General features: G+C 37.0%; 1 protein-coding gene across 1 annotated transcript; it reads right to left on the bottom strand.

Moving 5' to 3' along the window:
• Positions 1-3,578: 3,578 nt before the first annotated feature.
• On the bottom strand, positions 3,579-16,281 carry LOC145781207 (ceramide synthase 1-like). The gene is made up of 7 exons (XM_082592987.1): positions 16,026-16,281; positions 9,575-9,731; positions 8,021-8,201; positions 6,901-7,062; positions 6,427-6,583; positions 4,404-4,525; positions 3,579-3,865 (listed from the first exon to the last, which is right to left on the bottom strand). The coding sequence occupies exons 1-7, from the start codon at positions 16,257-16,259 to the stop codon at positions 3,838-3,840; spliced, it is 1,041 nt and encodes a 346-aa protein (XP_082449113.1). The 5' UTR covers positions 16,260-16,281; the 3' UTR covers positions 3,579-3,837.
• Positions 16,282-16,477: the final 196 nt, after the last annotated feature.

Below are 16,477 nucleotides of genomic sequence, written 5' to 3'. Positions count from 1 at the left end.
CTGACAAAGCCTTGATAGGTTATTCCTTGTAATTTCGCATACTTGTGAAGTAGAGGATCTTGACGCAGGCCCAGTTACCGAGATTGGCAGAGTGAAGATTTCCGATTGTTAAAGTGTTGTTGCCAAGGAATTATCCCATTCACTAGGTGCCGCTGAATGGAGAGCAGTCCTGAAATGCGTTGCTTAAGCGCACCCCGAGAGTCGAACCAGCACTGCGTGATCTTGAGCAGGGCGAGTAACCACTGAGCTAAGGGAGCAGACAATGGTAGGCTAACTTAAAGTTTAAACAAAACCTTTTACCCAAATTCAATTTTAGTTTCATGAATTTGGTTACATAGCGACCATTGGTTACATAGCCTACGCAGTCTTGATAAAAAAAAATTTAAAAAAAAAACACTAAAAATGCCTAACAAGTGATCTAAGCAAGATTAGCTCAGGCTATATAGGGGAGGGTGGGGTAAGATGAACACCTTTTTGCTTAAGTCGCTTTTACAAAAGAACGGTTTGTTTTGGAAAATTTTAGAAAAAGTTGAACAATTCGATAAAGTTGAAGCATTCCCCTGTCAGTTTGTTTGTATAATTGCGAGGCATTATGCTTTACAACACAACACTGCTTTTTTTATCCAATACGAACCTAAAAAGACACAAATTCAACAGTTCAAACATTAAATAAGCTAAGGCTATTTCTTTTGGGGTAAGTTGAGCAACTGCTCCAAGATAGGCTACTTCAACTAGCATTGCACATTTTACCCCATCCTGATTTTTGTGACAAAATTACAAATATTTAAAAAACTACAAGACTAACCAACCTGAACGTTGTATTGAATATCCTCACACTTTATACTTACCAATACAAAAAAAATAGATTTGATTTAACTTACATAGTGTAGGCCAAACAATAAAGTTACCGGTAGGCTATTCAGTTTTTGGCAAAAAAAATAAAAATTTCGAATTTTCGACATAAACAATATAATTGCGTGCCATTGTAAAATGCAATTCTCAGTGGACATAACAAATACATAGAATTAAATGGCATTACGAGTGATACATCTAGAATAAAAAAACAATCCGTCGACTTGTTTTTCCAAAAACAGGGGTTGCTCATCTTACCCCATTGCACACTTTACCCCAGTCTCCTCCATTTGTAAAAACTTTCCGGTAAGCAAGCCCCCAACAATTCCTTTCAAACTTTAGGGGAGAGTGGGGTTGGTTGAATCGGGGATTGGTTGAATCACGGTCGACTGCACTGAGACTAAAATCATTGAACCGAATCAGATGACTTGTTTCGCAAGGCATGGTCATCATTTCAGCATGCTGCATCGCACGAGTTTCGAAGTTGGTGTTTAGTCGGCGTTTTTGAGTACCCCCATATTTTATAGCTGTTTGTAACATTTCAGTGTTGTTTGTATTTTTCGTTTAGCGTTAGTTGGATAGTGTGCAGATGAGAAGGTGGAAGTTATTTTTGTAGCCAGTTAGCTATGTGCAAAGAAATCAGTAATGACGGCCAGGTACAAACTCAGTGTAAAATAGCTTTTACTCTTATTTTCTGTGATATCTTAGTGGGGTTGGTTGAATCACGTGATTCAACCAACCCCGTTATATTTTCACCTAATGAAATTATTAATCAGAGATGAGTCAAATAATCTGCCAAATGAATCCACTAACCAATGTGATCATATTCAAACGTCTGTGATGTCACAGAGCATTGGCGTTGCTGATGAACCACCAGCCTCGAACGAAAGCTCAATTTCTGAGGTGCAAGGCCTGTTGGCCGCCACAAGCGATGAGGAACCGGTCAATACACCTTCAACCTCTGGTTCATGTCGGAAAAGACTCGCATTGACAAGTTCCAAAGTTAATTTAATGCCATTCAGCCCTGAAATGGTTCGTGTGTTCACCAAGGCTTCTATCAAAACAGGTAAAAGAAATGGAGGAATAAAACGCCTCAAGTGTGCGATACTGAAGACCACACCAGAAAAAAGAGCAATTGAGCATAGGACTGCTAAGAAGCCTCAAAGGAAGGGTAGGCACTTTAACATTACCCACTCGTCGAAAAGCGTACTCGCGATTCAGCTGATTTCAGTCATGTGACTCGACACGTGATATTCTGATCGAAAAATTTTGACTGAATGCTTCGCTACAACCAGCGTTGCCTAATGGTTAGGGCAGAGGAGTAGTAATTTCGATTTCGTGAGTTCGATTCCCACCCTCTGCTAATAGGCCTACTATTTTTTCTTCTGCAACTGAACTGAGTGCAAGAAGGATCTTATTGACTGCAATCAATGGAGTTTATAAGGAAAATTGTGACTAAAACACAAAGCAATTTCACATTGAAAAGCAGGCACTCTTCGACGAGTGGGTGATGTTAAAGTGCCTACCCAAAAGAAGAGCAAGATTCAATCACAAGAAAAAGGAAAAAGAGGTTCAGCAGCTACTGCAGATGGAAGAGCATGGCTATGCAACCAATGTGGAGAAAATTACAATAAGAGTGTTGACAGAGAATCTTGGATGAAATGTATCGTAATCGGCTCATGAGCTCTGTACAGATGGGCTGTGTATCTGCTAAACTGTTTTGCTTGTTTTTGTGGAATGCTAGCCTATAAATATTTTGCCTTTGAGTTAGTTTGTAGTTATTCGAAATAATGTGTTTTGTTATACAACACAACAAAGAATTTTAATGATTTTATGAATGATTCAACTAACCCCACCATGTGATTCAACCAACCCCGTTGCCTCAAAAATAGTACTTTTTTTGAAATTTGCATCAATTTTAACTGCTTTGTAGTGTCTATATGAAACCATTTTCATCTAGTAAAGTGTATGTCCAAGTATCAGCAGACCAATTTTCACCATGATCTGTAGCCTGTGACGCCCACAAGCGGAATACAACCTTAAAATGATTCAACCAACCCCACTCTCCCCTACTTTTCCGAACATTTTCATTTAATTTTTGCTTTGTTAAAACTAAACTCTGATCCTTTCTTAACTTTTTTCTAGATTCGTTGCTGCATTGTCGGCATAGCCTATTGTTTAAAACAGATCGTCACATGCTTTCAGGAATAGAAGCTTTGAGTAGCCTATCCTTTGAGTAACAGCGATAGGGAGTAGAATGTTTTACTTGCTGTAGGCTAACCTATCCTCTCATGTTTCGTACGCCGCATTAGCTCAGTTGGTTAGCGCCTGACTTTGCGAACAAAGAAACTTCAAAATTAAGCAGCGCTGGTTGGACTCTCGGGGTGAGCGCTTGAGCAAAGCATTTCTAGAACTGTTCTCCAGCGTCTCGTAATTTAGTGGTTGAAATACTCCACCGACAATGACACTTCAACAATCGGAAACTTCAGTCTTTCAACCTCATTGCCTGTGTTAGTGGTTGAAAGCTTCTGATGATGATGTTCAACCTTCGTTTTCGAAGATGGCCAACAAGTAGGCTATGAATTACGTTTCAGTAGACTGTGTTAGGCTATAGCCTAGGCCTAACTCTATATTTTTGACTGACTTCTTTTTGTATTTTTAACTGAACTATATTTTTGACTGAAAGAGTCATGACTTCTAAACTAAAAATATTACAATTCTTGCTTTAAACAGATGCTTTTAAAAGCGAGCAAAAAAACATAGTAAAAGCACAGTTTTACGTACTACACCACAATCATTCAAAATTTATCTAAATAAATAAAAATCAAAGATCTCAGATGTCGCTACAGAGTAAGTCAGCAATCAAAATTAGTCAAAAAGTATTCCGCTAGATGGGAGACTTGATCTCGCACCGGACGAGAATTAAACAGGTCAAGATGGCGACGATGCGCGAGCAGCTTTTGCAATAGTTGAAGCGAACAGCAATTAATCTGCTTTCTTTTGGTTGATATCCCTGTAACATTATTCCATTTTTTTTAATCGACCTGCATTATTTAAAACTAGTTGCCATGACTTTTATCGAAACCAAGTGATATCGATACTGTATCAGAAAACAAAAACAAATCAGCTTTGCTGCTAAGCACACAATCTTGGTTCACCATCCGCCAAAGTTGGATGCAGGTGAACACAACTCATATCTGTTCCAGAGTGGAATTAAGCGGTTGTAGGCGGAATTAACCAGTTACTGAAGGACTGCACCCACAGATAACAGATTGCTGAGAGCAACGGATTAGCTATCATTGAGGTAGAATAACCTAATAAGCCTCTACAAATATGCTAAACTGCCAGGATTAAGCTCTGCAAGAAGCTTTCCCAGTCTGGGGATAGATTTAATCAATCAATCAACAACAATACGGTTGTAACTATTTTATGGCCACGCAGCCAAAAAAAAAAAACAGAATATAAATCACTTAGTTATATATCACGATTTATGAATCACGTACCCAAGTAACCAAAAATAATCATACGGACAACAATGAAACTCAGCCTACCAGTGGTTTTGACTCTTGGTTGTCTGATTGGTTGAGCTAGTTCCATTTTCGTCATATTCTCTTACGTCATCGATCTCCTTCGCAGTTCCTGTGACCACCTTGAATGCCATTTGCAGAATGAACTGCAAGAAGTTTCAATCATAAAAATATAATTTACTAAAACGTAAGTTTGATCATGAATACTCAAATGTAACATCATTTGAATGTCATTATTTTTATCACTCCTTGCATTTTAGCAATATCATGGTTAGGCGAATTGAATATAAGCAACATTATTACCAGAGCATTGTTTTCATTATCATTGCATTTATTATTGCTTTTACCATAACTGTAAACTATTTCCCTTCGTACTTTAGAAGAATTAATAAAAGTTCATTGCATTTACATTTAAACTGGTAACAGTATCATTGGTTTAAACGTAGGCTATGTAGATAGAAAAAAATTTGTGAGTAGATAAAGTCATTCTCAAGCTCTGCTTCTACTGTGCAGGCTTCTAAGAACATTACAATACGGGACGCCCGGCTTTGCATTTTCAGTAACACTAGAAGGGTAAATTGCTAACTTGATATTTTTACGCCTTGCTACAAGTTTGCTTTCAATAAAAAAAAACTTAAATTATTCAAAAATCAACTTCACTACTCTTATATAATATATCACAAAAAATGGAAATTATTTTGTACACAAAAAAAAAACGTAACCCTTCTTGTGCTGCAGATAAGCCAAAATTTTAGTTTTCAGTTTGTTTTTATTTCTGATTATTACAACGAAAAACAATATAGCTGATGTGGTTTCGCATCCTCATGATTTAAAATCCCTGAGGCTTACCCAACGACATAGGCTACCTAACTCTAAGGCGCAGTGATAACCATTTTGGGCAGTGATAAACTGTAAAATGCGCAGCGATAAAATAAGTGTTCTTTCGGTCGAATAATAAACACCGCATACAAAGCAGATTTCTTTTATGCTGTCGTTTGTTGTTTGTTTGTTTTTTAAACAAATCAATGCAGTATAAAATAATTTTTGTCTGAAGATGCATTATCTATAATGTAATAATGTACCTCTGGGCTCTTATCAAGTCATTTGCGCAGTGAACATTAGTGTTCGCAGTTAAACATTAGACCACTTGCAGACAATCGCTAGTAGGCTACGTCAAACTATCAGTGACTGCTTGCACATGTAGCCCACATCAACATGAACATGTCACCGCTCTCTGAATATAACACAAACTTGCTATTTTGAGATGAATGAACGATAAAGATCGCAAAGCCAAAAATCGTCAAAACCAAGAAAGCAAGAGTGGTTTGCAAAAGTTTTTATGATAACGACAAAAGTAAAGGTTTCAGACGAAACAAAAACAATTAAACGCAAATTTTGAAAAAGTTAATTTCCTCTTTCCCGCGTAAGACAATATAAACCTACAATATGCATTAACATCTCCTACTGTAAACCTATTTTGTGTTTTGTAAAGTTGTTCTTGGTGTTACAATGTGACATCACTTCAATAGCGGTTTTAGTTAAACCAATCAAGCGCTTCGACTGGCTTCAAAAAAATAAGTATTTTTTAATATTTTCATCTGTTTTACTTATTAAAATGCAACTTGATTGGTTATTGACTTTCCTTAATTTAACAAAAATAATTGGATTTTGCGCAGCAGCCTGGATGAAACTGCGATGCAAACAAAACCAAGAGAGAGGTAACCGGAAAAGACGCTTTTGTTTAAGTTTGCAATTTCATAGTTTTTATGCCATATTGCATTATGTCACGTCACTGCTTTCAAAGAAAATGTGCAGTGATAAAAATTCCTTGGAATTTGGTATGCCCAATGATGCAACTATATAAGGTGGGCAAGATAACATTTAGCTATCCAAGGGTAAGAGGTTTGTATCCATGCTGCAAATCAATAACACCCTTTTCTTACAAAGTGAGCTAAATAAATTTTTCGGTAGCTTGGCAATAATAAAGCAATAAATGTTCAACACTGTGGTAATATAACAATCATTATTACACTAATATCAGACTTACTTTAAACCAGTAAATATGAAGTAATAGCAGCATAAGCAACAGACCGTTGAGGAGAAAAAGGAAAGGTGGTACTGGTATGTTTGGATACATTATAGTGCTCACATAGGCAGCAACGTATATTGGCTTCAACGGGAACCAGTACAAGCGAAAGATAAACCTGGAATTGAATAGCAGTAATGTGAATATATTTCAATACCGGTACGGATATAAACACAAGTATAAACACTAATTAGTAAAAACTTGAACAGTCTAATTATAATTCTAATCTAATTTCGAAAAGTTATAAAAATTCTAGTTGTGCAAGACAGTACAATACCCTGTAAAACGCTTCTACGCCAATGATTGCTCACATGAGAGCAATGATTTGCAATGTAGTCTATAAGGAGAGAGTGACAGCTGGCGTGATATGAATACTGTAGCTATTGAAATAAATTTTCTTTCAACATGTCATCTAAATGCAGTCTAATAACTCACCAAGACACACCAAACAGGACGAAGCCGAAGCTTGAAATAGTGTCGAAAGTGGAAGCCCACTTGCATTTTCTACTTTTGAGGTAAACTGCTAATTTTGTAAGTTCGAGAAACACGTCGCTAAGGTCATGTAAGAAAAGAACGAGGATTCCCAAATAAATATATCTGCAACAAATATTGATGCACAAATAAGCAGCCAAGCACAACAGAAAAAGCTTTTCTATCCAAACAACGTCCATACGATGATCACGAAGTTCTTAATTTGTTGACGAAACACGAAACCAGTGGACTATGCATTGCAATATGCATCTGTCATAGTATTAGTAAAGGGTGTACTGTAGTTACAAAAGGGTACCGTGACAAAAAAGCGAATAAACATTTATTGCTTACAATTACGAAATTCTGCTAAGGGGGGACGCTTTCGTTTCCTTATCAAGTAAAAAATATGAGACTTGAATAACAAAACGAAAGAGCACTCGTGGTTTATGAGATGCTTTTATAACTATGACAGTTGTATGACCGAGTGGTCCAACGCATGGATTGGATACGACGACTAAGAGAATTTTTTTGATCGATGGCAGTGAAGCTTCATCGATGTATTTAATTGAACATCTGTGGTGAACTTTCTTGTTAAACCAGAATAGATGTTGTATAGAAATTCACATATAGCAGACTGGACAAGAATATTGTCTTGTCGTCGGCGAAAATGAGCCACTGGGACTGAGGGTCTATTCTTGTAGCCTCCCAAATTCATATGTTTCCGGACTACACAGGAAGGCGACTAGAGCAGCAAGTCATTAGTTTCATCAAGCAAAACACGCAGACTTGTCATATTAACTTTCAAAGAAATTCAATTCATTTAAAATTGGCAAGGGAGCTAAATGTTTAATTTGTCAAATTCTTAATGATCGTCTGAAATTCCTGCTGTCAGACATGTGATATGGTCGCGGCTATTTAAAGTAAGCCTATAAATTTTTTAAAAGCATTGTTCATCTTAATCTAATCAGTAATCCCGGAACAAGAACAAGGACATTGGAAATGAGTACAGAACATCACAGCAAACAACATCCAAAAGTTTTTCTTATAATGGTAGATCATGTTTGTTGATATCCTAACAGCTTACCTAAACATATAAGAGACCGCCATGAGAACAATCGAAATGAAGTGATGGAATAGGAGGACCCCACTATCTTTTCGCCACTCATCAAGAAAGGCAGTCCCGTGAATAGAATGCACATAGAAACTTATTTGAAACATGTACATGTTGTACACATCCCATGGGACGTGTGCATCAACTTTCCAACCTGAAGAATGGAATGAAAGAAACAAATGAAGAAAGCAGTTTGTGAAGAAAGCCGGTATGTCAAACAATCTAATTTCAAAGATAAATTGATGAAAGTGTGAACTAGGTCACATTAAACCGATTGTAAAGCTTTTCCGTGAGCTTTTACATTTTCTTGATCCTTATTAGAGTTGCAAATATTTGGTAACTGAGGCAATGGCACATATGCTAAACTTTACGTAGTTTAACTCAGTTGTACGTTAAAACGATAAAAAATTGCAATTTCAATGTTTGAGCTATTGTAAGTGTTGGCAAAACAAGAAGCTGTTATCGAATTCAAAGAAATTTAAGCATCTGGAAGTTAATAGTGATTCAATGCTTTGGAAAGCGCACGTATTACAAACTGCACATTGCAGATTGCAGGAGTTGATATCGCTGAAAGCATTAAATGTGTTTCCAGAATGAAACCAGTTTTGCCAGGGCCACTTTAATTGTAACTTGAGCTATTTGCATTTTCGGTTTTATTTATTAAATTTTGGCATTATATTCTAACCTAACCTTTCATCATTTTAAATTTTAATGCACAGATTTTGATTAATTAAATTGTACATAAAGGCAATATGCTCTAGTTCAGAAAAGATCCTGTTCACATACAGTATTGTCACCAGCAGTTTAATGAATATGAATATCTCAATTTGGTTGCAATAAGCTAAGCAATCGAAGACCTGAGTTGAAGTACTACTTAAGTCACAAAATACAACTTTTGAGATACCGCAAGTTAAAGTTTTTCAAAATTGCTAAATCTTTCACTTCTTTGCAAACACCAGCGCGTGCTGTAGCGAAACTAAGTTGATGTTTGAAAGCTGAACAATCAAATTTTGCGCGATGACATGCATTGACCATTATACAACACATTTTTGATGATAACTCAATTTCCACAAAATATAACTGCAGTAGCTAACTCAGGTCTGTAATTGCACACTGATCAACCAGAAATAAAGATTTTCAATGCACTTTTGTTGCAATACACACAGCGGTTTTTCTATTTCCTCAAGATTTACACATTGTTGTTGTGAAGATATAAAAATTAAATCGAACGAGTTCTCTTCAACAGCATATAAAACATAATATTTTTTAAATTACAAATAGTTAAAAATACAACACGAAGCAAGAAATTAACTCTTGTTGGGGAGCTTTGATGAGACAAAGCATGGTGACCTCTAATAAATGTATAGGCCACCACGAAACAAAGTTTCAAATACACTCTGACTGGCGTTATTTTGATTTATAAATATTGTTCAAAAGAAACTTAACCCACCTCAAGCAAACTAATTATACGGTTTATAACTTTTAAAATTATCCCACTTATTTTTGCTGAGCTTAATCGCTACTTACCAACAATTGTTCGTGTGGGATCAAAAAATAATTCATATTTATACAGAACGAGATAAGCGGAGTAAGACCAGGCTAGAGATGCAAATGTTAGTTTCCACAAGGATTCTGGGAAAGCTTTGGATTCTTTGCGCCCCATTTTGGAAGCGTCAACTATTTTCTGCAAAAGTGTCAGCTTTGTTACTTGATAAATCAATTACAGACAAAATAAACTAACCTGTTTTCTGATCTTTTCACACATAAGTTAATCTAAACATTAACAGAAGGAAGTAGGCTACAGCTGACAATCATCAAAAGTAGTTTTAATGAAATGTAAAATATCAGAGCTCATGCTCTAAGTCATGACAGTGGAGAAACCCAGCAGCATGCAAGCAAGTTATGTTTTGTAAGCAAGTTAAGCAATTTATGTCTTGTAGGCAAGTTAAGTTAAGCAAGTTATGTTTTGTAAGCAAGGTAAGTTAAGCAAGTTATGTTTTCATCTCTAGCACTAGTTGCAACGTTCATCTGATGAAATTGAAAGTAAAAGCAACAATAAGGATGGTTTATTGCTTCACTGACGTTTCGCGCACCATGACAATGCGTATCCTCAGCGATAACATACAAAATAAATACAAGTTATATGTGTCTTGTAAGCAAGTTAAGCAAATTATGTCTTGTAAGCAAAGTCATGTTTTGTAAATCTATCACACCACCACCAAGCCACCAAGCACACAAAACGTTTAAACAAATGTAAATAAACAAATCAAAAATCCTCGGTTCAACTCCAGGCGCGTATGGTTGTGAAAGAGATATTGTGGGCATCTCTTTACTCAGCATCATACAGTGGGAGAGTTTATAAACAATATCCCTTCAGCAAGCAGCTTCATATCAAACCACCACTCTGGTTGGCAGAGGACTGCGCCAGTGATCCACGTGGCTACCACGTACAAAGATGAGAGATCACAATATTGCGCTTCGTTTGTGGGTTTCTCCGCAGTGGGATGGGTTGCATGAAACCAATCGATTAAAACCACCCAAAAATTACAATTGGCTTGAATTAATAAAACACATTAAAATCGAACTGGAACATAAACTTTCATAGCTTGCAGTTTGCTTATATATATAATTTTTATTGTGTCAAATTCAGTTACTGTGCCATTGAACACCTTTTTGTAGAATTAATAGTAGTTATTGTTTGATTTTTATTGTATACAATAGTTTTATTGAATTTTTGTTAATGCAATACTAAGAACAGACCAAATGCAAGAAGTAGATACACAATAAAAACCATTGCGTACATTAAATATCTTTTATTTTGCTTAATGCAAGACTATAAACAAATTAAATGGGTGACATTTAATCAGTGTTGTACGCATCAATGAAATAAATTGACGGCGTCAGCTCGAATTGCCTAAAAACTTTACGGCGTAAAGTACTGCGTAAGCTCTTAAAGAAATTGACGGCGTCAGCGTAAGCGCTAATTTCTAGCGCTATTTTAGCCAGTGTCTCACAAAGCGGAAGTATTCGACTTCTAACGAGTTTGGTTTTTGAGACTGTTTCGAGCTGTGAAAGACGATTTCGTCTTGTTTCGACTCAGATTAGCCCAGGATACGATAAACAAACTTGAAACTGCATAATTGGATAGACGAACAGCCGCCACAAAAAAGATTGTTTATTGCTATCAGTCTGAAAGTCAAAACGTCAAACAAAGTTTAACTTTCATAGTGAAACGAGATTTTCCATGAAAACGAAAAATGACGCATAGCGCTTGACGCTTAAAATCGGCAAAATAGTTGACGGCGCTATCACTTCCGTCGACTAAAAAATAAACTGACGGCGCTAGCCTCAGCGTCAACGTACAACACTGCATTTAATGTACGATGTGACATCCGGCCCAGCTTGCAATACAAGCTGAGTGCCACGATTTACCGAGCATTACGTCACATTCGTCATAGCAATGAGCGACGAGCGTACATGTCATGGAGAGTATTGAAAAAACATACCGTATGCATGTTGGATGACTGTCGTTGATCTACTGGTAATTTGATGATACGTTTGGGCCAGGGATTCATAGTATAGGGATTGCCAGCTCGGCTGAAAATCCGACAATCGGAGTGTAAAAGTGTTGCCAGATATTTTATATATTTTTAGAACAAATTATTATTTTGGTATTTTTAAAGAGTAGTGGTCGCCCAAAGCTTGTCCGTTTAAAACTAACCTGAAGTTTAAAGTTGCACAAGATTGAGTTAAAGTAGTTTGTAGTTGTGTAATTTTACAATAAGAATGTTCTAAATTTATGTACCAAACTTAAATAAAACTTGCAGGTGTAAAAAAAATTCTTAGAAACCAGTTAAGAACAAAAAAAATTGAGAAAATTAAAATACACCTCACCTCAGGAATAAAGAGCTTCATGTTTTTAGTGTTGAAGCCGGTAATTATTTTTCAAGTAGGCTTAATATGTTTTATGTACAAGAGAGGGTAAATTTGCCAAAAATATGATAGTTTGATAAGTGAACAATAAAATTGCTTTATATTAGTTTTAAAATATTTATTTACGGGTAAGTTTTGGGCAACTACTACTTTAAAAATGCCAAAATAATATTTTTTCTAAAAATATAAAAACTATCTGGCAACACTTTTACACTCCGGTTGTCGGATATTCAACCGAGTTGGCGATCCCTATACTATGAATCCCTGCGTTTGGGCACACTGCGTTTGGGCACACACACTTTCCATTGCCGATCATACAACCACCACCACTAGCAAATACGAAGCAAACGGCGATGTAATTGTAGATAGCAGGTGGAACAACATTACCTCTTATCCACTTGCAAGTTTCTAACTTGGCAACTGGAAGGCTTTACAAACAAACAGGGACAGCGGACAATTCTACATGTAGTGTTGTTTCAAAAAATGCCTCCACTCAGCAAACCCACATTTTAAAAAACAACTCTAGGCTATATGAAGCAACCCCTCTTCAACAAGCCTGTGTTGTGATAGACAGAAGGAAACAGATGTAACACGCTACGATCTCTCAGCAATATTGCTGACGACTCATTGCAAGTCAGCGGCACTTCTCAGTGATGTTGTCTGACCTGCGCGGAAGACTGCACTTACTTGGTTTACAACTACAGTATTGAGCCTATATAGAGCACTACGTTTACTAATCGTCTCCACTGCATTGGGGCCCAATATTAACAGTTGAAATACTTTAGCAAATAACGCTGAAATTCCTTTGCATACGCATAGACATGTTTACAGTGAAGTACATTTGAACTGTGGCCTTTGAAAACAAACGAAGGCATAAGATGAAACAATTTGTAATAAAATAATCAAGTTCTAATCATATAGGGTTCTGGGGCAGCGGTTCGTAACTTTTCCTACATTTTAACCCGATATCAAACAAGATTTCTAGATTTACTCTCAGTTCTAATAATGTTTACTTGAAACAGGTTCATTAAATTGCAAAGTTGGACCAAACTGTCAACTGAGCAATATGCATGCCACTGTCAGGTCTTGCAAATGAATTTTCTTCAAGAGTGAAGAAAAGTGTAGCCTGCCAAAGGTAAAGAATTGCTGATTTAGAACATCTGGTGTGGATAACAATATGTTTTGTGGTTCGATGTCTCTGAGCTAAAAACGCGTTTCCAAAATGTGACAGAACGTGAGTTAGGACACCTGGTAGAAAACGTAAAAAACCAGGTGTACTACTTTTATAGTTATTTTCATCATAGAGTTCGTAAGATGTATGTTAAGGGCTGGCTAAGGTAAAGGTGGACGCGGACTGGATTCCAAGTGTCGGGGATGAGAATACAAGCTTCTCATTGTACTGAGATTGCGGCACTAACGAGAGTAGGATGGCCAGTCCCTTTCTCTTGGCCGCCTTTACTTCAGCAACTACACCCACACAATTTATTACACCCTGGGTAGAGGTGAGCGGTGTTGTTCAACAACCAGCTTAAGCCGGGAGTCGAACCAGGATTGCACTATTGGAAAGCCAACGCCATATCTGCTGCGCCATCCAACGGCGTAGGCTACCACTCATCCACCCCATCTTATGCCACGTCACTGCCTGAAGACTTGGTCCCGAAATAAACTTTTTCTCTAACGTGGTACATGAAGCGCTTTAAAGGGTCAAAGCAACATTTATAAATACTTTTAAAACTGATGCATTGGCTCTTGTGCATGTGCATGCTCACCATGCAATGTCCATTCAAACTTATTGGGGCTGCTCCGACCACTTTATTTTCACTGCGTTACTTTTAACATGCCGTAAGGAGAGACGAAGATCATGTCGGAAGCGGAATGAGACAATTGGAAGTTTTTAAAAGAAAGCGAGGAAAATCGCAAAGATGGGGAGATTGTGTGACAGAAGATGTGAAAATAGTGAGAGTGAAGGAGAAAGATGTTGCTGACAGAGTGATGTGGAGGACTGCAATCTGCATCGGCGACCCAACTTGAAGTGGGAATAAAGCCAGAAGAAGACTTTTTATGCAAGTGTATTCGATAAGCTGGTATAGCATGCCAATACCAGCAAAGTACAGCAGATGGTAGTATTGAAAAAAGAAAATGTTCAAATAAAATTACATTTTATAGCAAGTTTTGATTTTAACAATTTCTTTTTACTTTAAACTAGCACGGTTTCAAAATACAACTTAGGCGTTATGTTTTGACGCGATCTCCTCATAGAATGCCATATAGCTATATCAGGGTGGTCCAAACCCTGATTTTGTGCGGCCCGCGAACACTTTGTGCATGCCGGAATTATCAGTGCTAAATCCAAGGTTTTTATAGAGTCCCAACCATCTTACGTTCAGCAAGAACTATGTGAATTGCAGTCAGACCCTTTTCTTCTTTCACTTAAGAATGAGCGTTACGACGCCTTTTGGAGGCTTCTAAGCAACGAGCAGTTTCCACGATTAAACGACTTCGCAGATATGCTCCATGTTTGGTAGCACATACATATGTGAAAGCACTTTCTCCGTTATGAAGCGATTAAAAAGCGACACACGGAACAGAATGGCTGATGGAACCCTGGATGCCTGCTTACGTCTGTCAACCACTGAATTTATACCAGAGATCGACACTATATGCAAAAGCAAAAAACAATAAATTGTTTTGGTTTGCTATTTTGTTGACGTGTTATGTATCGTATCTTTTTTACTAGCTGAAAATCACTTTTTGAGTCGCAAGCAGAGATTAAAAAGTGAGTTAGGCGTGCAGCAAAACATTAGGTCGATCAGAACAGCAAACTCAGTCCTTTCATTGCAACTGTATTTTGTCAGCGACAAGATTTGTTAATGTTCATAGCCTGGGAACAGTAAGAATGCAGCTAAAACAGATCGAAATGTAAAGAAAAGAAGTTCAAAATCGCAACCTAGGTAAGTTTTTATTTAACGTTTCTACTTTCAGCAACGCGTTATCATTTCTCACTATGCGGCCCGTGAAGTTTTTCTCAGACCCTAATGTGGCCCTTCATGTTCGCAGTCTTGGACCACCCTGAGCTATGTGATTAGAACGTAGTCCATATGGATAAATGATGAAGCCATCAGTAAATAGATTGCTGTGTGTTCAGTCTTCTGCACGCTTCATCCGGGCATATTACCAACTTTGTAGATTTTCTTTGAAATACAATCACTATCTATCGGCACATATTGCAACAATGCCTAATCCGCACACGAAGTAGCCTATGACAGATCACAACTATAGAAAGCATAGTTTTTACATTGAATCAACAGCAGGAAATGTTGAACCAATTCAAAACGAAATATTTCTAAACGCTTGCATGGATATCTTATCCTTTGGTGCAGAATTTCTCTACATGGTGCAATTCTTTATATTTAAGTAAGCTGCTCTAAGAAAAATAAAATACAACATTACTCAATGATGGAGTCAATCGTGCCTGGTTGAAGAAACAACGAAATAAATTCATATTTTCACATCTACAACATCTCGTGGTAATTAAGCTTACGCATACAGCAAGTAAGCCTACAACGCTTTACGTGAAATGTCTGTTGAACAGTTTCATACAATTTGAAAAGTTTTAAGTTGTTAAATTAAACAAACTAAAGAAAACAGTCGGTTAGTTAAATTTACTTTCTAGCTCTGTGAAACCGTACTACCGTAAACCCTTTCAACAATCACTACTTTATGAACAGACAACAAATCGTTTTCCAATCAAATCTGATAAAAGGGGTTAGATGAACGAACAGATAATAACCAAGCAAACTATCAGGTTATAAATACATATGATCAAAAATGATTCTATTTATAGAAGGACCTTCTGATAATCCCCTTTTTTAGGTGAAACAGGCTGTAGAGGTGTAGAGAATAATTACCATATTTGATATGATCAAAAATGCATAATGTAGCCCACTTTTCTATTCACACATTCATTTCATATAAAAAGATGACCATGATGTGCGTACCTGTGCGGCATAAACTGCAATGAATTAATCAATTAATGCTTTCTTACCTGAAAAACATTTTTGGTGATCAATGATCTGGTTAGGCTCCATATAGCAGCGCACACGACAATCGCTAACAAATCGTATATCGTACAAGACGCTTCTTCTTTCAAAACTCTTATCCAGCTTGATGGAGTGAAGTCGTGCCACGTCAACTTCCCCCACCACGTCATTAAACCTTTCGGAACATCCGCAACAAATCTTTGGTAAGACGGTGATTGAAACTCAATAACACTTGTCATTTTAGTATTATCTTTTTACCAACATTCTGAAAAACGAAATTAATCGGTGTCAATTTTCTCCTAAAGATGGCTCAGGTTACAAACTAGATGCAGTAACCACCCAGACAGCAAATCAGTCACTTTTTGCATTGATTCAACGTCTGCAGATGTTGAATCAATGTAAAAAACGACTGATTTACTGTCTGGGAAGACGATGCTATGCCAAAATTCTAATATAA

Source organism: Aplidium turbinatum, chromosome 12 (assembly GCF_918807975.1).
Source record: "Aplidium turbinatum chromosome 12, kaAplTurb1.1, whole genome shotgun sequence".
NCBI classification, from domain to species: Eukaryota; Metazoa; Chordata; class Ascidiacea; order Aplousobranchia; family Polyclinidae; genus Aplidium; species Aplidium turbinatum.
This window is presented reverse-complemented; position numbering and strand designations above follow the sequence as displayed.